Raw genomic sequence first — 19701 nt, forward strand, 5'->3', positions numbered from 1 at the left:
GAGGTCAAAATGTTTAATCCAAACATTGCAAAGTTAGATCCCAAAACAGTGAGTTGCCACTTCATTGGATATCCAGACAGATCAAAGGGTTTTCGTTTCTACTGCCCAGACAGATATACAATGTTTGTAGAAACGAGACATGCAGTCTTCTTAGAGGACGAAATGATGAGGGGGAGCTTGGTAACTCGGAAAATTGATCTTCCCCTGCGCCCAGGTGAAAACCTCCCCTGCCTACCCCCTTCCCCTGCGCCCAGGTGAAAACCCTAGCCCCGGTGGCTAAGCGGCGGCGGCGCCACAGCGTCGTCACCTTCTTGAAGGCGCCGACTTGGGCATGGGGATGCTGGGTGTGCATGGCGAGCTTGTCTGATTCCTGGTGGCGGCCCGTCTGATCTACCGCGTCGCAGCTCCGGGCAGTGTCTCGTGGTTGCGGTGCTTCTCTTCCGGCCGTGTCTCCGATGGGGACCTCGCCCTTCCTCACCTTGTACATGCCGTGGTGGAGCGGTACTTCATCTCCCTCATTGATGGCGGCGAAGATCGGCGGCATGGCGCTGTGGAGGCTCGCCGCCCGATGCGCGGAGATGGACTCGCGCAGGAGGAGGTAGCTGTCTGGCGTCATGGTGACGTCGATGGCGGAGTGGCCTACACAAGGTAGAAGACTCAATATATTCTGAAGACGGACCTGTGAAAGATGGCCGCGACAACACAAGAGTGTGTCTAACCGGATTGTGCCCCAGACCCGGTATGTGGCTTGGCTGGGGCTTCCGGCTTTTGATGTTAGGTTTAGGTGAGTGGTTTGGGTAGTGGCCCAACTAGCATCCCTTCATCATATGGATAAGAGTAGCGGCATATGTTGCCGAGATGGTGGATTCAGGAATATTGTCTGTAATACTTTGTAAGGTCCTCGAGAATAATTAATAAAGTGGCCGTATGCATCTCCCAGATGCAGAGGCCGGGGGTCATCCTCCATTTCAAAAAAAAATCTCTAAGATAACACAGGCTCACGCTTTGCTCGGGTTTCTCATGAATTGTAAATTTGTAATAAGGCTTGATGGATAGTGGAACGTTGGATCGGCCGGGTATCCTTTTGTAGTGGACCCTTCGCGAAACCCTCCCCCCCACCCTCCCCCACACACACACGCCGCCACCCGCGAGGCGGCCGGGGCGGGCGCCCAGATCCCCCCGCCGTCGGTCTCCCCTCCTCCTCCCTCCTCCCACGCCGCCGCCAGGGGCCGTGACCGGGCTAAGCCCGACAGGCGCCGGCGCCGGCGGGGCCTGCTCTTCCTCCTCCACGCGATGGGGACGGCGCGGGTTCCTCCATCGAGGGCAGGCGCGGGGCACCGTGTCGTGGCGGTGCATGGCCCTCCGGCAGTGCATGGCGCTGCGTGGCCGGCTGCGCGGTGCAGTGGGATCCGTGCGACAGGCGGCGCGGGCCGGGGGCGGCGGCTGGGGTCCGGCTTCGGGCTGCTGGCGGCTGCGGTGGTTCCTCTCCGTCGCGGGCATGGGGCTGTGGTGTGGCTCGGTCGGTGGCGGTCCGGCGATCTGGTGGTGGTGGCCGGCGGTGCGCGTGGTGGTGGTGCTTCCACTTGGCAGCTCTCTGTGCGGGAAGGCAGGGGAGCGGCTTCGACAGGGGCGGCGCAGCCGACGGCGTGCCGGCTGCAGCACGAAGGCGGGAACTTTACGGGCCTCGGAGATCCCGGGCGGGCCTGTGCGGCCACGGGCCTGGTGTGTTCCTGCTATTGCATCCGGTCAGCTACCGTCTTCGACGGTGGCGGTGGGGCCCTCCCGCGTGCCGAAGGTGCTGCTGCCCTAGTCCCGGCTCCTCTTCTTCATTGTGCAGACCATGCTTCACGGTGCCGTGGTGAGATAGCGTGGGAAGCTTCGTGACCGGGTTGGCGCAGGGTGAGGGTCTGTTTGGTGGCGAGCTCTGGAGTGCCTGAGTTGGAGGTTGGGATCTGGAGAAATCCCTGTTGGCTTGGCGGACATCGACGCGGTGACGCTTGTGGGTGCCGCCAGACCTTCCTGGAGGGCATCGGGGCTACCCTTCCTCTCTCCTCATCGCGTACCGGGGGAAACCCTTGGCAGCAGGGTCGTGATCGTCCCGTCCCTTCTTGGAGGTGTTGATTGGTACCGGTCCTTCGGAGGCTCGGAGCTTGGTGGGTGATCTCCGGTGGGTGCAGCTGTCACGAGGCTTCTTCGTTTCTTTGTCGATCCGCCGTTGTCGGCATTTGTTTCTCTTGTATTTTCTCTTTCTTTTCTTTTGGGCGTGACTGTGTTGCTTCCGCCCCAGCACCTATCGTTGGATGTCTCGGTTGGTTGCTTTGTATACAAAGCAGGGGAAACCCTTTTTTGGTAAAATAAGGCTTTATGGTGGGCAGGAGTTGTCACTTGTTACTTGCTGCTCCGTTGACTAGCCAGCCAGGGATTATATGCACTTGTTATTGTTGTATGTGTAGGTTTGTTTCTTGCATCAAACTGAATGTTTCTTATTTGTATTAAACTGAATATTTATTCCTTGTAGTACTGTTTGCATTTCTAAAAGGGACAATTGAGATGTTGTACTATTTTGCTACATTGATTCCTATGCGAGTTTGTGTTGAATCGCTGCATGTTGTATCTACATGATCCACTCTATATATTGTCAGCGTACATGGAGCAGTAGCAGAGCATGGGAAAGTTTCTGAATATGTTGTGTACATGGGCTCGGATAAATCATTTTCAACAGGCTCCTTTCCTGTTCACCGGAGCTGCGACCTTCGCCAGCGGGAGCTGCATGCGGCGAACCGGCAAGAGCCTGGGCGAACCGGGGGGCGCTGCAACCGGGGACGGGCGATGTTGGGAACAAGCGGCAGGGACGCTGGTGAGCAGCGTTGACGATGGCGGGCAAGCGCGACCTTTTTTCCTGTGCTTTTGTCTATCTACGTCACGAGGTTGAAGAACGATTGGCTCAGATCCAACGGGTATTTAAAGACTGATCGGGCGGCTAGGACTAGACCGGCCGAACTATTCGACCGGCCTGCCAGCGCCTAGCGTCGCCCTTCTATATACTAGTACTATTGTTATTGTTGTGTGTGTATCGTGTGCGAGAAGTGCAGGGCTGCACGCAGCGGCAGCTGCACGCAGTGCATCCACGGCTGCTACTGCTTCGCGATTTGGATCAGCTACATGTGCTACTTGGCGTATATAGCGGCGAGAGCGGGCGTTCTGGTTCGTATTTGCTGTATTTGATGTACCGGCGCTGACAGTTGTCTGGCGCACACCTGCGGAGCACTGTGCACGCGCAAAATGAAGTACACAATATTACCGTTGCGACGAACACTGTATAACGTAAACTTACGTACCACACATGCACGTACTTAAGGCCCATGCGAGAAGTCGTTGTCGCAATACCGATCGTTTTTGACTTTCTCGTTCGAGCTAGCCTACAAGCACAGTTAGTTGGCTCGATCCATTCGATGCCGCCGTGCCGCGTTCTGCGCGTCGTCCCCCCCCCCCCCCCCCCCCCCCCCCCCCCCCCCCCCCCCATGCACACAAAATCGCGACGAAGGGCGAGGTCCATACGAGAGCACGCACAGCAGCTGATCCCACTTTACTTCGCTTGTGGAGGCGCATCTGCACGCAAGGACCTAGCCTGGCCCATAACGTCCAATCAGCTCTAGGGGCCGCGTAGCACGCGATGTAGCTGTGGTGTAGCTGCTGTAGGGAGCAGAATAGATGCCGTAAAGTGTGATCATCGCACGCATTGATCGGCCCTGTACCGCACCCCCCGACACAGAGTGATTTTTGGTTAATGCACACAGATACACGTTCGGAGACCATGGCCGTCTCCCATCCATTTAAGCATAACGTTGACACAATTTTTTTTATTCCATACGAGAAGACAAATACATTGAGCGCCAAACAAACCCACGAACGACATAACACACCACACCCACGTACGCAAACAATCATATTGTTGGCATATGTTTATTGAGCTTTCCTCGGCTCGCGCACTCCATTACTAAATGTGAGCCTTCAAGCAAGAGCTGCTCGCCTCGGCCGAATCTTGTTCAACGGCAGCGGATCCATCGTACGTGCTGGAGGCAGCGTCCCCGTCATGAGAGCACGGCGCACGCACCGAGCCGCCAGTGTTGACCCGCGGGTCGTGTTCCCCAACCTGCTCGCACACAAACCCAGTCACCGCGACCTGGCGACACGGAAATTTTCGGTTAGTAGGGTACAAGAAAATTTACACGCAACAGGACCAAATGTTCAGAAAAAAGCCCAACATAATGGACACAGGCAAAAAGTTCGATCAAATGCATTTTTTTAGAGGAAACGAAAGAATTATCAACCTTGGAGAGCGACACGCTGGCCGCCGCTGACGCGTTCCTACGTTGGCGCTTGACCAAACAACGGGTTCTCACAGCCGTCGCCCTCCTTTGGAACCGGACGTGCGAGCGCAGCAGGCAGCCGAAACCAAGGAGAGAGGAGAAAGCTGCAGGGGCGCCATGCAGTGCTGGACTGGGGACGATGAGCAAACTAGAGGGAGAGGAAGCCCAGCGTGCTGCGTCTGAGCGTGCTGCTTACAAGCATCAGCAAGCAAGTGTTTAAATAGAACATGGGCGACTTACACCAACCCCCCGTAGTCCCCACAGCAAATTCAAATGTTCAAAAAATGGAGGGCCACTCCAATCCAATCTCACAGTACACGGAGCTGCACCTCATCGACTCATCAATTCCTGATAGCACCCGTACTACAGACGACCTGCTACCATCGCCACTTGCTCCGGAAAGTAGGCACGTATCATGATTTGCATTGACAGAAAAAGATTCCACAAATATTAAAGTGCATGGTACAACACCGAGCAACCAGATGAACTCGTTTTCAAAATCACAAGGCGGCTGGTCGAAGCCGGAAAAATAAACTTAACAGGATTACATCACTTTTGACAGCCCCACAATAGTTAGGACATAACTTATTGGAAAATCAATATCACACGGCCAAACTAGGTCTATCAGCATGAAAATCCAATTACATTCCTTACAGCGCCACACAACACTCATTGCAAAAACAAATCACAGTCACAATTTATGCCTAACCGCGGGAAATCAAACTACTCAAATTATGGGTAACTGCAACAGATCACACCATCAGTTTGGCCGATCAGGTTTAAGTTTCAACCAACTGCACCAGATGTTGATCCAAACATCACTCAACTGGCCCGTCGCGAGGCCTTTTCACGAATGGCAATACTGGATTGAAACAACTTGTTTTCTTGTGCCCAGCTACACAGCAATTGCCGCAGGTAGGTATTTTCCGAGGTTTCTTCGGAAGATCACCCCTGCGGGGGCACGTCGTGCTTTTGTGCCCTTTCTCCCTACAGACTGTACAAAACCTCGACCGCGCGTCCTTGACCTCATATCCAGGCTTGTTCCTAGCAGTGGTTGGCCTACCCTTCTGCTTCTTCCTATCGGGCGGCAGCAACGTTGACAGTGAGAGGCTTGAGCCAGCTTCCCCTGAAACAGAATTAAGTCCACACTCGGTTGAGGTGAACATCTGAGAACACATGTCGTCTGGGTGCGAGTAACCTGCTCCCATATCCTGAGTTGGATTGGCTGAATCCCCAATTTGAGTTTGGTCCACCAAACTTTTGCCGTCCTTGATCGCTGCCAAAACAGTTAATTCCGCGTTGCCTGCGATCAGTATGTCCATTGCTCTGTCGAATGCATCCACGTTGCTATCCCCCAGCTGCACAAACTCGAGAGCGGTCAGGTGTAGTGCTGTATGCCTGTAGGAGGATAACCGCGGAGGCCCTTGATCCTTTTGGTAATGCAGGAAGTGTAGTGGCAAATTTTCGCGGACATCTACTGTCCACCTCTTGAGGACATGGAAACTGGGTATTTTCCGCACCCCAAGGTGAATTAGGACCTGCTACAATGCATGGGGGTGAAATAACATTAGGTCCAGAAGACGGAAGTCTGGTTAAATCATTGTGAAGAAACTGTTTTTACTGAGGTCTCTCTAACATGAAGGGGGCCGGTAGTAATTACCTTGATTGCATGGCAACAAAGCATCCCCATGTGCTCGAAGAGCCCACATTCGCACGAAAACCTAGCTCCGCCATCATGGACACGGACAACATGCATTTCGCGGCACCACTTCTCTCGCTTCTCAGCTTCGACGTGCCGAACTTTGTAGTTGATGCCTCGCTCAAATTCTTCAACATCATACCGACCAGACCGATACAAAGCTTGGCCGAACATTTCGTACATCGTCCGTGTATATACCTGGCTTGCATGCTCCTCCAAAGGGTAGTTGTATCGGAGAACTATCCCGCCCTATTAAAATACAGAAACAAAAAAATGTCAGCAAGAATGGAAATCAGGAAAATATGATGTATCTGGTTGTAGGTTGCACAAAGTTTAGCTTAGCACCCACCAGCCTCATTCTTTTCTCTTGGAAACCTTCTTCGGCTTCTCAGTCAAACTGCAGTTTGTTGTATTGCTTCACAAAAAGGTTCATGCGGCATGCAGGCGGGATGTAGCCTTCCAACAAATGGTTTGCACTTTCGCTTCTTTGCGTACTGGTTTGCTTCGCACACTAAAATAAGGCTTCGCCCGCTTGTGGCGAACCTCGAAAATCTGGATCAGGAACGTGTTGTTGTGGAGCTTGTATTTGTCTAGCAGCTCAGCCCAAGCTGCTTCAAACTCGTCCACAGTGAGCATCTCATTGACAACCTTGTGCAGCGCAGCCCTGAAATCACTGCTTTTCGTGTAATGCGGCCCAAGGTGGTCCTTCACCTTCCTTAGCACATGCCACTTGCACCAGCGATGTGTAGTATCCGGCATCGTTTGTTGTATAGCCACCTCCATCGCGCGTGCTTGATCTGCAAGCACAAAACAATGGTCAGGTGTGTAACATATAATGAAAAACAGGATTACAAACTACACACACACCCACGGTGCTATTTTTTTTAGGGAAGCAAACAAACCTGTTAGTACCGTTTTCGGAGGTTTGCCACCCATCAGCCTGATGAATTCTGTGAATACCCATTTGAAACTCTCGATCGTTTCCTCTCTCATCATTACCCCGCCCATGATGATACTCTGGAAGTGATTGTTCACCCCCACGAATAGCCCAAAAGGCATGTCGTATAGATTTGTCTTGTATGTAGTATCGAACGTTATGACATCCCCGAAATTGTGGTACTGCATCTTACTTCTACCATTGGTCCACAACAGGGTTTTTATCTTGCTTTCCTTATCAACCTCAACAACATATGAAAACTCCGGATCATTTGACCCGAGCTCAGAGAATGCATCCATGGTCTTCCGCACATCATCATCCGCCTGCTCCTTGCTAAGCTTCCCACAGAAAGTCCTAAGGCACCTCTTTGTGAATGGGACGTTCTCCATCCGCCCAAACAGGCTCCCAATGATGGTGTATACCTTCCCCAGATTTACATTGTTTCTGGCGCAACTGTTTCACGAGATCTCTTGTGTATGTGTCAATGTGCCGGTGTGATAGCCAATGCAGCTTCTCAGCACATGTCCGTAGCAATTCATGGTTGTGGGAGGCGCGATTTTCAGATACATACCACCCACCATCATCTGTCCGGTGCAACCGAAGCATGGCGGCGCAATTGCTCCTCATCGACGAGCTGTTCTCCCTTTCTGGTTTGCCCTGAGATTATTTTTCAAAGCAGACAACAGTCAAAGATGCGTCAGAGATCATATTTGCATATAACAAGGCACGCACGCACACGAAACACAATTAAGAAGCAAAGCAGGGGGCTTACGGCGCAGCCGCACACAATCTCTTGCATACACTTCGTCCCATTGACATTTTGCCTGCTCTTGCCGTAACGAATCCCAAAGCCGACCTCCCATGAATATAGATTGTAGAATTCATACGCCTCTGCCAGCGAATCAAAAATAGTGCCAAGCACCGGGTTCACGACCGCCACCGTCCCCCTATCAGCGAACCCTCGAATAGCAGCTTCCAATGGCGGCACACGATCAGCTACTACAGCCCTCTCGTCTGCAGCACTAGGACCTCTTGGCCTGCATTTTGAAAAGCACAACCAAATTAGTTACGAAGGCTGACTACGACGAAAAGCACGATTTAAAAGAGCCCAAACTGCTGCAACACGATTTCATAATTACAAAATCGATTCTAGGACCCTTTTCCGGCAGGATTGATTCAGACTTTTTTCTAACCCATACCATACATTCAGACTGGTGCAAGAAAAAGTCAGCAAACTTCTACGGATTGGATTGCACTAAGCACACCATCCCACTTGCATTTGTTTGAACACTAAATAATGACAGCATGCCAATGGATACCGAGCTTACGGACTGAAAATTATGGACAAAGTAACCTAACCATACAAGTCAACTAGTCCCCAGCAGCAGCAATTCAATCATTCTATGTCGACGGGGCGTAAACCGGGGTTTTTTTTGCAGTGGCATTGATAATTTTAACCAAAATCTAACGAACGGGTAGGGATTAAGGGAAAGCAGTAAGAACTTTTCAGCAAGGGATGATCGACCACCATTTTTTTATACCCAACTCGCCTAAACTAATGAAACTTCCTCTCATCAGCTAGTATGAATGCTATCAAGGAAATACACATTTGCCCCAGGCGACAGCAAAATTGATATGTACCTGCACTTCCAGCCTACGCGGATGGTGGTGTTCGCCGAAGCTGGGCCGCTGGGACGTGCGGACTGCACGTCGCAGCTCGAGACGACGTCCGGCGTCCCGTCGCCGACCCGTGCCGACGTCTGGACCATGCCTCCAGAACTGAATGTCGTGCACGAATCCGCCGCGCCGCTGCTGCCGCTGGACTGGACGGAGTTGTGCGAGACGACGGCTGGAGTCGCCAATCCCGACGGCTGGACCACGCCCCCTGAACTGAATGTCGTGCACGAATCCGCCGGGCCACTGCAGCCGCTGGACTGGACGGAGTTGTGCGAGACGCCGGCTGGAGTCGCCAATCCCGACGCCACATCCCCGCCTCCAGAGCTGAAGTTCTTGCAGGATGCCCCGGAAAATTCGCCATCAGCCAAGCCCACCCCTTGATCTAACTCAGGCACGTCCGGTGAGACCGGGCCGACGGCCGGATCCGACGAGCCAATAGCCGAATAGGGCACAACGTCGTCGCCGCCGCCCATAACGCACGGCGCGTCGTGCGCACCTGCACCCCTAGCAGCCAAGATAGATCTACAGCACCGGGGACCGGGTCGAGCTCGTTAGATCTCGGTTTGACCAATAACAACTAGATAATGAGGGATTCACTAACCCAGAGGCCAACGCCGCCGAGGTATTCGCTCCAGGGAACGGCATGAGCAGATCCAGGGGAGGAGGAAGCACACTGGCTGCTGTCGCGGCTCACCTTGTTCGTCTCCCGGCAATGAACGGGGAATGGACTCGTGCAAGAAGAAGCACATGCACCTAATCCTTGTCGCCACAAGTACACTTGTCCGGGTCGCCGGCCCCGCTGTACAGGAAACCGGGTGACCCCACATGGTACGTCATGTGCAGCACGCCAACTTTTCTCTGACGGAAGAGTACCGCGGCCCGACCCCACGATACCGACGTGCGGCAGGGTATTGCATGTATCACGCGTTGTATCTTCACTTTACCCATTTTGTTAATCAGACAGCACGCATCACCACGCCGCGCGCGACCGGCCGGATAGCTGCGTGCAGGACGTCCGCTCTCTATCGTGTGCCCCTTAAGTAGTACATCAAACTGATTTTTTTCTTATTTGTATTCGACTAAATATTTACTCCTTGTAGTACTCTTTGAATTTCTCGAAGTTACTTTCCTGTGGAGATGGATGTCACTGTATTGTTTTGTGTAGACAGACGTTGTGCAAGGAGCAGAGCATCTGAGCATACAGCAGGGGAAAGTTTCTGAATAACATGCTGTGTAGTCAAACGCAACCAACCCTAGCTTCTGCACCATCCACCACCATGGGCCATGGCAAATGTGCCGCCGCCACCGCTGCCGGCGTTCTCCACCCGAGCTTTTCAAGGTCCGGTTGGGCCATCCACCACCATGGCCAACTGACGAGCAGCAAAATGCAACACCTAGAAATGTTTCAGTATCTCGTAAAAACAGGATAGATGGCGACTTGAGCAAAATATGTTCGTTGATATAGCCTTCATCATGCAAAAGTTACCTCAGAAGTTCGTTGTACGCACAAGAAGATGGCACGTTCGTTTTTAATTTAAACTTCCTCGTGATTTCCTTTATCTTGCTCTGTTTCTTCTTGGTGTCCCTCTGATCGGTAAGCTTCCTAGATAAAACTAGTACGACATTAAAGGTGGAAACTGCCTCCGCCGCCGAAACACCAAGGCCGGCCATGCAAGACCACCCTGCCTGAATCAGCCTGAGCGATCTCCGCGGCAGCGTGGGCGAGGAAGTGGGAAACAAACTCTAATGAGAGGAAAAACATGCGAGATCGCAGCCCTTTTACGACAATTCCACTCAAAGACCCACACTTGCATTCCATCCTCGCCGGCCGGCCGGCGGCCTTAAGATGAGCAGATTTCCAAGGCGTCAAGCGACATGTACAACTGAAGATTGACTGACTTGTTTCAGCCGCACATTTGTCAAGTTCAAGCTTACATTCCGTGGACCCTGATTGGAGCAAGACGTAAACTGATACGAGATAGCCTGAAAGCATACACTATAAGTGAACTTCCCAACGTCTACAGAGTAGAGTGAATTGCAAAAAACCACCACATTTGAGGCATCGTTTGCGGAAAACCACCAGGTCACTAATCTTTTGCAAAAATCACCGCGAATTCGGTAAACATTTTGCAAATAGCACTGATCGGGTGATTGGGCTCATTTGATCACTTTCTAACAAGTGGGACCAGATTGTAAGGAGCTGACTTGGCATAACATTTACACACACCCTTAGATCTAAAAAGAAAAAGCAATCAACCCCTCCCTCCGTTCGCTGCCTGCAGGCCGCCTCCGTGGCCGCTTCGCCCGCTCAGCCGGCGGCATGCTGCCTCACCGGCGAGCCACCGCGCCGCCACCTTTCATCTCCACCACCACGCCGCGCTCGCCGCCTGCTGCAGACCGAGCCGCACATCCCCTCCTTCTCCCGTCTCCTGCCCTCTGCAGCATCCATGCCCCCGGACGCGATGTGCCGCCGCTTCTGCAGTGAGCCGGCCGCCGTGGTCGTTTCCGTCAACTACCATATCGCGCCTGAGCACCGGTACCCCGTCGTGGAACTCGTCCTCAAGGAACCCCGCAGCACGGTCGTGACCCAGTGCGCGCTGGAGGTGTACCGCTTATCCCGCGCGCAATTGCGCGATCTGCAGCTCGACGACGGCGGCGAACTTGTGGAGCGTCGCCACCGGGAGGCTCACCGGCGCTTGTCCATCCAGTCCTAGCCTCTGGCCGCCGCGGTAGCCTGCTCTGCCCCTGCTCGCCGGCGACGAGGCAATAGAACAGGAAGCTGCACTGCCACCCGTCTCAGTCGGAGCGGCTTGGGTTTGACCGGGAGACGATGCTCCGGCAAGCAGCGCGAGCCGAGATTGCGGCCGACCAGGAGCTTCAACAAGTGCGCATGAGTGTGCACACACGTGTGTGGTTCAAATCAATAGAAAGTATTTAGAAGAGAACAGGGGAAGAATTGATATGCTCTGGAGCTCGCCCGCTCGCGGCCAGATGCAGACACAGCTCATCTTGCACGACTTCCTTGGTGTCTCTCTCGTCGCCGGCATCCCCAGCGCGGCTGACACGCTCGAGGATCCCTAGCGCATCCACAGCGCGGCCGACATCCTTGGGCTTGCTGCGCGCCGCATGGACCGCACGCACGCCCGCGTCATCGGGCGAGAGCGGCGGGTAAGGAGAAAGAGGGTCGCGATGCGGTGGCTCGCCGGCGGGGTAGAGGACGCAAGGGGTGGCGCGGGAGTGGCGCGGGAGTTGGGCAGCTCGGGGCCTCTCCCAATCCAGATGAGATCGAGGCAGTGGGGAGGAGGGTCTGATTGCTTTTTCTTTTTACAATTCAGGGGTGTGTCTGTCAAAACTTTGCCAAGTCAGCTCCTTACAATCTGGTCCCACTTGTCAGAAAGTGATCAAATGAGCCAAATCACCTGATCAGTTCTATTTGCAAAATGTTTACCGAATCCACGGTGATTTTTGCAAAACATTAGTAACCTGGTGGTTTTCCGCACACGATGCCTCAAATGTGGTGGTTTTTTGCAATTCACTCCTACATAATACAAACACGACGCACTGTCGATGATCTTGTAGAACGCTTGTAACGGGGGTGGCGTGCGTAACTGCTTGATGTGCCTGTTGACCCCTTTCCTTTCCTCTATAATGTATGGAGAACATGTAAGAGATAAAGATTGAGCGTTTAAAATCAGGAACGCGCCGAGATCATATTGTTGAGTATGAATTTTGTACTGTACGTGCATTGGAGTTGTGGCCCACCTCCTAGTCTTGTATAGTTGAGGTATAGACTTTTCCTTATATTATATATGCGTGCATCAGCACCCTAAATCAAGACAATGATTATTGTATTGCAAAACATCTCTCTACATGGTATCAGTTTTTAGGTTTTAATCCTCGCCTTCCGCTGCCGCCACCGCCGCCGCCACCCCACCGCCGCCGCGCGCTCCTCCCGCGCCGCCGCCGTGACCCCAGCGCCGCCGCCGCCGCGCGAATCCTCCCGCGCCGCCACCGCGCGACTCCTCCCGCGCCGCCGCCGCCACCCCGCCGCCGCTGCGCGACTCCTCCCGCGCCGCCGCCGCTACGCGACTCCTCCCGCGCAGCCGCCGCTACCCCGCCGCCGCCGCGCGACTCCTCCGCACCGCCGCCGCTACCCAACCGCCGCCGTCGGACCTGCGATGGCGTCCACCGGCCTGTCCGTCGTCGCCTCTGTCGTCCCGCCGCCAGCGCCCTCCGGTGCAGCCCAACCGCCGTACGGCGCGGCCGCCGCCTACGGCACGCCCGGCATCACCCACATGCAGCTGGTGCCCTCCGGCGCGGCCCCGCCGCCGTACGGCGCGCCCGGCGTCACCCACATGCAGCCGGCCCCGCCAATGGCCGGCGGCCATGCTTTGCCTGCCCCGTCGGTGGCTTCTCCGGACTGGTGTTACCCGTTGCCGCCTTACCAGCCGAATGGCGCCGGCTACGGCGCCCTCCTTGCGGCGCCGCCCGTCGGCGGTTATGGTCCACCCGTTCCGGCGCCGCCCTACGGGGGCCTCCCGCCGTCGCCTTCCCTCGGTGGTTATGGCCCGCCCGCCCTGGCGCCGCCCTACGAGGGCCTCCCGCCGCCGCCGGTACCGGTGCCATGGGACCCCACCCTCCTCGCCGCCCAGCACTCCGCGTCGTCGCCGAGTAGCTCTGTCGGTGGAGGCGACTGGTACATGGACTCAGGTGCTACTGCGCACATGACAGCTCATCCCGGTAACCTAACCTCCTCCACTCCTGTTCGCACACCCACTCGTATCACCGTCGGCAACGGCTCCTCCTTACCTATCACTCACATCGGTAGCACTAGTTTTCCCTCCACTTCCACACCCATTACTGTGTCTAATGTTCTTGTTTCCCCTGAATTAGTCACAAACCTAGTTTCCGTTCGTCGTCTTACTAGTGAGAACCCACTTACTGTTGAATTCGACGGTGTTGGTTTTTCTGTGAAAGACGCCCGTACCCGGATGATCCTTCACCGATGTGATAGTCCCGATCAGCTCTACCCCGTGCACGCTGGCGCCTCCACCTCCACACCAGTCGCCCTTGCCGCTGGCGTTGACCTCTGGCATGCTCGCTTGGGCCACCCCAACCCCACAGTATTACGTCAAATTCTTAGGAGTTTCTCTTTCTCATGTAACAAGCTCGACGAGCACTCTTGTGAGGCCTGCTGCTTAGGCAAGCACGTTCGTTTTCCCTTTAGTGCGTCTACTTCAGTTTCCACTTTTCCGTTTCAATTGCTTCATAGTGATGTTTGGACGTCTCCCGTTGCGAGTAACACGGGCTATCTATACTACTTGGTGATCCTAGATGATTATTCTCATTATGTGTGGACTTTTCCTCTTCGTCGTAAATCCGATGCTTTAGCCACACTCACCGCCTTTTATTCCTATGTCACCACCCAGTTCGGTCGCCCCATACTCGCACTCCAAACTGATAACGGAAAAGAGTTTGACAACGTCGCTCTTCGCACACTTCTCGCCTCTCACGGCACCATCTTCCGTCTGACTTGCCCCTACACTTCTCAGCAGAACGGCCGCGCCGAGCGCATTCTCCGCACTCTTAATGACTGCGTTCGCACGTTACTCTTTCACTCTAACGTGCCCGCTCGGTTTTGGCCTGATACCCTCGCTACCGCCACTCTCTTAGTTAACATTCGTCCGTGTCGCCCTCGGTGGAACTACGCCCCACACCACCTTCTCTTCGGCACACCACCGTCCTATGATGGTCTCCACATCTTCGGGTGTCTCTGTTATCCTAGCACCGCGTCCACCACGCCACACAAGCTCGCACCACGATCCGTCCCATGCATCTTCCTTGGCTACCCTCCTAACACCAAAGGTTACCGGTGCTATGATCCTGTCACTCATCGTGTGTACACCTCGAGGCATGTGTACTTTGTCGAGACGGTGTTCCCTTTTTTCAGGTTCCTCCGGCTTCGGCCCCTTCGGCGCCGGCCCCCGCGCCCCCTCGTGGAGCGATGCGCGGCGGCAGCCCCCGACGCCCCCCCCGGCACGGCGCCCTCTGCCGCCACCACCTGGCTTCGTGACTCCCTCCCCCGAGGTCGAGTCCGAGCGGGCCCCTGGGTCCCTGTCTTCCTCATACAAGGTTGAGCCCGGCACCCCGCCCGCCCACCCTGCGACGGGCTCGACGTCACCCTCGCCCGTGGCCTCCTCTGCCGCCGGCGCGACAGCCGCTGCGGCCTCCGCCGCCGCCGCGACACTCGCTGGCCCTGCTGCCCCGCCACTTGGCGTGACTACCCGTGCCCGGGCAGGAGTGCTTCGGCCCAGCACGCGCTACTCCGCCGACGAGTATGTGTGCGCCGCCTCGACGTCGACGCCATCACCCGTCCCCACCTCCGCTCGCGCTGCCCTTCGGGATCCCCACTGGCTAGCTGCGATGCAGGAGGAGTTCGACGCCTTACAGCGCAACCGCACGTGGCAACTTGTTCCGCGACCCCACCGTGTCAACATCATCTCTGGCAAGTGGGTGTTTCGCCACAAGACTCGCCTGGACGGTTCTCTCGAGCGCTACAAGGCTCAATGGGTTGTTCGTGGTTTTCGGCAGCGCGCGGGCGTGGACTTCACCGACACCTTCGCCCCGGTTGTGAAACCGGGCACGATCCGCGCCGTCCTTCAGCTGGCCATCTCGCGCGCCTGGCCTGTGCATCAGTTGGACGTTTCCAACGCCTTCTTGCACGGTCATCTTGCCGAGCAGGTGTTTTGTGAGCAGCCTACTGGTTTCGTCGACGCCGAGCACCCCGACTTCGTATGCTTACTCTCCCGCTCTCTGTACGGGTTGAAGCAGGCGCCTCGGGCTTGGTACCAGCGTATTGCACCCTTCCTGCAGTCTCTGGGCTTTCGGTCCACTCGCTCCGATGCCTCACTCTTTGTGTATCATCAGGGAGCTGACACTGCATATCTGCTGCTCTACGTCGACGACATCATCCTCACGGCGTCCACCCCCGATCTCCTTCAGCGGCTGACTGCTCGTCTTCGTGATGAGTTCGCCCTCAAGGACTTGGGGCCCCTGCACTACTTTCTCAGCATCGAGGTGATCCGTCGGGCTGACGGTTTCTTTCTGCATCAGCAGAAGTACGCCCACGAGCTCCTTGAGCGTGCCGGTATGCTTAACTGCAAGCCGGCGCCCACCCCCGTCGATACGAAGGCGAAGGTCTCTGCTCTGGAGGGGTCTCTCGCGTCCGATGGAGCGTTTTATCGCTCTATTGTCGGTGCTTTACAGTACTTGACGCTGACTCGCCCCGACCTGCAGTACGCTGTTCAGCAGGTGTGCCTCCATATGCACGCCCCGCGTGACTCTCACTGGACTCTGGTGAAGCGTATTCTCCGTTACATACGCGGCACCATGTCCTTGGGACTCACCCTGACGGCCTCCGCCTCCACCGACCTCGTGGCCTACTCGGATGCTGACTGGGCTGGCTGCCCCGACACGCGACGCTCTACGTCAGGCTACTGCGTCTACCTTGGGCCCTCGTTGATCTCTTGGTCATCGAAGCGGCAGCCCACGATCTCCCGCTCCAGCGCTGAGGCAGAGTATCGCGCCGTGGCCAACGCAGTGGCCGAGTGCTCTTGGATACGTCAGCTGCTCCAGGAGTTGCTTTGTGATGTTCACAAGGCCACTCTTGTCTACTGCGATAACGTCAGCGCGGTCTACCTCTCCGCCAACCCGGTGCACCATCGACGGACGAAGCATATTGAGCTCGATATTCACTTCGTGCGCGAGCAGGTTGCCCTTGGCCGTGTTCGGGTTCTCCACGTGCCGACGACGCAACAGTTTGCTGATGTGATGACTAAGGGATTGCCAATTCCCGTCTTCGAGGAGTTTCGGTCCAGTCTCTGTGTCTCCGGCGACGCTTCGACTGCGGGGGGTATTGAGTATGTATTTTATACTGCACGTGTATTGGAGTTGTGGCCCACCTCCTAGTCTTATATAGTTGAACATCTCTCTACACATATCACACCTACCCGCTGCTGCATTTGTTGGTAAGACAACTGGCTCATCGAAATTTGAAGCTACCTATTCTCTGTTCACCTGACGAGGAGCCTCTAAGAAGAGCCCCGTAGTTCAGTTTGCCGATTGCTCGTGTCTGACACGATCGTTTAAACTGACTGATGGAGTTTCTGTTGCAAAGAACTGTCAAAAGAAAAGAAGAGTCAAGTCTGAACCACCTCTGGCTCCGGGTATGTCCGTTTGTTTGACCGTTTCTTTTGTTTGATTGGTGGTACCATGCATTTTTCTTTCACCCTGTTTGGCAAATATATGTGGCCGTGGAAGGAACGATTGAGGTGCTTTCTCCTTTTGCACAAGTGGACATGTTTTCTGATTGTGATGCTTTCTGCACATATTTTCTTAATCAGCGCGACCCTGTTTTTTTATGCAACAAAGACATCCATTTGCCAAAAAAAAATCACAAACACGTTCATTATTCGTCCAGTTTGATCATGGATGGGTACGTCTTGATTGAACATGGAAACACAAACGAAGTTTCTCCGCAGCCGCAGGTCTTGACTGAAGAAATCGGCATAGAAGACAAGCAAGCTTTATTAGCCAGCTGCCTGCCCGTTGTTTTTTCTCGCCCCTTCTCAATCACCCATCCCTCGCTGCTGCTGCACCATCTACAATAGTACTTCCTCCCCCTCTATAATAAAGTGGGCACTGATCAAACATCGGCCACAAGAAGACATGAATATTTAGGCTCCCCGCAAAAAAAAAGAATATTTAGGCAAACTTTAATTTTCCAAAAAAATTCTTTGATTTCAGAAGAAATCCCATCAAAGTTAATCATTTTATAAAAAGATTTAACAGAGTATTGGCCAGAAGGTTCAAGGGTCTACATAGGGTCGTCTGCACTAGTGGACAGAATAGTTTGTTTTACCAAATTTAACAGGATAAACCATCTAGACATAGTAGGCTCGAGAGTGAGATATTGGCACATGGGAGCGTGCGCTTCTGGTTTTACAATGTGTTTTAAACATATTTTAAAATGTCAAAAAATTCCAAACAAATTTTTGGCGTGTACATCTTGATATTGTACATGCTCATAAAGTCGTTTTTTTGCGAAAAACGAGAAGTTATGTGTCGTGTGTAAAAAAAGCCAAAATCCGGTGTTAAAAAGTGCTTTTCACAAGACATCTCTTTGTCTTTTTACACAAGCCACAAAAAATATTAGTTTTTGTCTGAAACTTGACGTGCACACATATAATATCAAGATGTATGCGCCAAATTTTTATTTTGGAATTTTTCACACTTTGAAATATATTTTCCGGTGGCATGAGCACTTGCTCCCAGGAGCACCAATGGATTTCCGCATCAACACATCTTCTCAAAGTTACATGCGGGGTCTGTCCATCCCAAACTTAAGCAAGAGGAGTAGCCTCTTGCTGTTGACATATGTTGAACAAGTCTCAGAATAAGGTCTTCAGGGAACAATCCCCAATCCAAGTATCAATGCCAAAAGGCAATGTTCTCTTCATTTTCAGAAGACCATCTATAAAAGGTTTTTGCAGCAGCAAAAGCCCAAGAGATGCTCTTCCAAAAAGGGGAGTCCAAGATAAGCTCGGCTTAGAGAATATTAGGTTTGTTGGTGACATATTTGAAGCAGACTATTTTTTTTCTAATCATTCTCTACCATCATAAATTCTTTTACTCCAAGAAGCAAGTACAGCCATATTAAACTCCCTAAGATTGGGTATCCCAAAACCACCAAGTTCTTTTTTCCTAGACACAAGGCCCCAATTAGCCAAATGGTATTTATGGACCTCTACCAAATTGCCCCAGAAGAAGTGAGACATTTGAGAGGAGATCGTATCAATAGCCCATTCAGGAAATTTCATAATGGACATAAAATAAGTGGGAATGCTGGCAACTAAGAGCAACTCCAACACGCCGACACAAACGAACGTAAGCTTTGTCTGCTTTTCATCTGTTTGAGTCGGCGAGGCGGACGGGCGCATCCGCTTTTCGAAATTGGTCGGCATGTTGGTCCAACGGGAAGCAGACCCATATATGCCCGCGGCAAAAAAACTTATCTGATAAACACATGACCGAAAATAAACATAATAACACATAATTAAACATAAATGAGCGGTCAACCGCCAGTCAAAGTCCACTTAAACATTAGTTAAACAAAAAAACTACAGGTCGCACGCTGCCCTAGGCATCCGCCTTGCCCTTGCCCTTGCCGTCATTGTCACCCACAGTGAGGTCGATGAAGACGAGAGGCGGACCAGCCCACCCCAACGTGGCTTGATAGGCCGCCAAGGCTGCCTCCTCCGGTGTCTGCTGCGGTGGTGACATTGCGGCGAGGCGGGCGCGCTCCTCCTCCTCCTCCTCCCACTACTAGGGAAATGCTTATACACATGAGCTCACTAGTAGCGCTTTTCATAAGCAAGCGTTGCTGCTTTGACAACCAGTGTTGCTACTAATCACTTAGCAGTAGCGCTGTGGATGCAAAACACACTATTATTATAACTGTCAGACCGTTGCAGGCAGGCTAGGTATACTAATAGCGCTTATACTTAAAAAGCGCTACTGCTATTGAACTTAGTAGTAGCGCTTTACACTAACAAGCGCTACAACTAGAAATGCTACTCCTAATGATTATAGCAGTAGCGTTTTTTGCACAAAAGCGCTACTGCTATGTACGTTAGCAGTAGCGATGTTTGCCTTCCAGCGCTACTACTACGTGTACCTTATCCACCCGCGCGCGTCCCTGCCTCTCCACTCGCATCCTCACTCGCGCACAAACCGCCACGCGTTGTCGCCGCCGTCTCCCACCAGCGCCCCCTAGGTAACTCCCTCCCTCGTTCGGCGGCCCCTCCTCCTCCTCCTCCCTCCGCCCCCCCCTTCTCCTCCTCCTCCCTCCGGCGGCCCCCTCCTCCTCCCTTCTTCTCCTCCCTCCTCCTTCCCACCTCCTCCCTCCTTCCTCCCCCTCCTCCCTCCCTCCCCCTTCCCGCCTCCTCCCTCCTTCCTCC

General features: G+C 53.8%; 1 protein-coding gene across 2 annotated transcripts; it reads right to left on the bottom strand.

Moving 5' to 3' along the window:
• Nucleotides 1-3836: 3836 nt before the first annotated feature.
• LOC123080849 (uncharacterized) lies at nucleotides 3837-9419 on the bottom strand. 2 transcript variants are annotated; one of them, XM_044503796.1, is made up of 8 exons: nucleotides 9285-9419; nucleotides 8648-9205; nucleotides 7779-8043; nucleotides 6972-7663; nucleotides 6419-6866; nucleotides 6031-6318; nucleotides 4332-5908; nucleotides 3837-4183 (listed from the first exon to the last, which is right to left on the bottom strand). In XM_044503796.1, the coding sequence occupies exons 1-4, from the start codon at nucleotides 9326-9328 to the stop codon at nucleotides 7361-7363; spliced, it is 1170 nt and encodes a 389-aa protein (XP_044359731.1). In that variant the 5' UTR covers nucleotides 9329-9419; the 3' UTR covers nucleotides 3837-4183; nucleotides 4332-5908; nucleotides 6031-6318; nucleotides 6419-6866; nucleotides 6972-7360. The 2 variants fall into 2 exon arrangements, with proteins under 2 accessions (XP_044359731.1, XP_044359732.1); XM_044503797.1 differs by having other exon boundaries at nucleotides 4332-5911.
• Between the last annotated feature and the right edge of the window lie 10282 nt (nucleotides 9420-19701).

Source organism: Triticum aestivum, chromosome 3D, assembly GCF_018294505.1.
Source record: "Triticum aestivum cultivar Chinese Spring chromosome 3D, IWGSC CS RefSeq v2.1, whole genome shotgun sequence".
NCBI classification, from domain to species: Eukaryota; Viridiplantae; Streptophyta; class Magnoliopsida; order Poales; family Poaceae; genus Triticum; species Triticum aestivum.

Bases quoted from the DNA above. Each gene is read 5' to 3' on its own strand.
- LOC123080849 (XM_044503796.1), bottom strand. From the start codon at position 9,328: ATGCCGTTCCCTGGAGCGAATACCTCGGCGGCGTTGGCCTCTGG. The intron at 9,206-9,284 runs GTTAGTGAATCC...CCGGTGCTGTAG, and splicing joins TCGGCGGCGTTGGCCTCTGG to ATCTATCTTGGCTGCTAGGG. The intron at 8,044-8,647 runs GTACATATCAAT...TTCAAAATGCAG, and splicing joins CGCGTAGGCTGGAAGTGCAG to GCCAAGAGGTCCTAGTGCTG.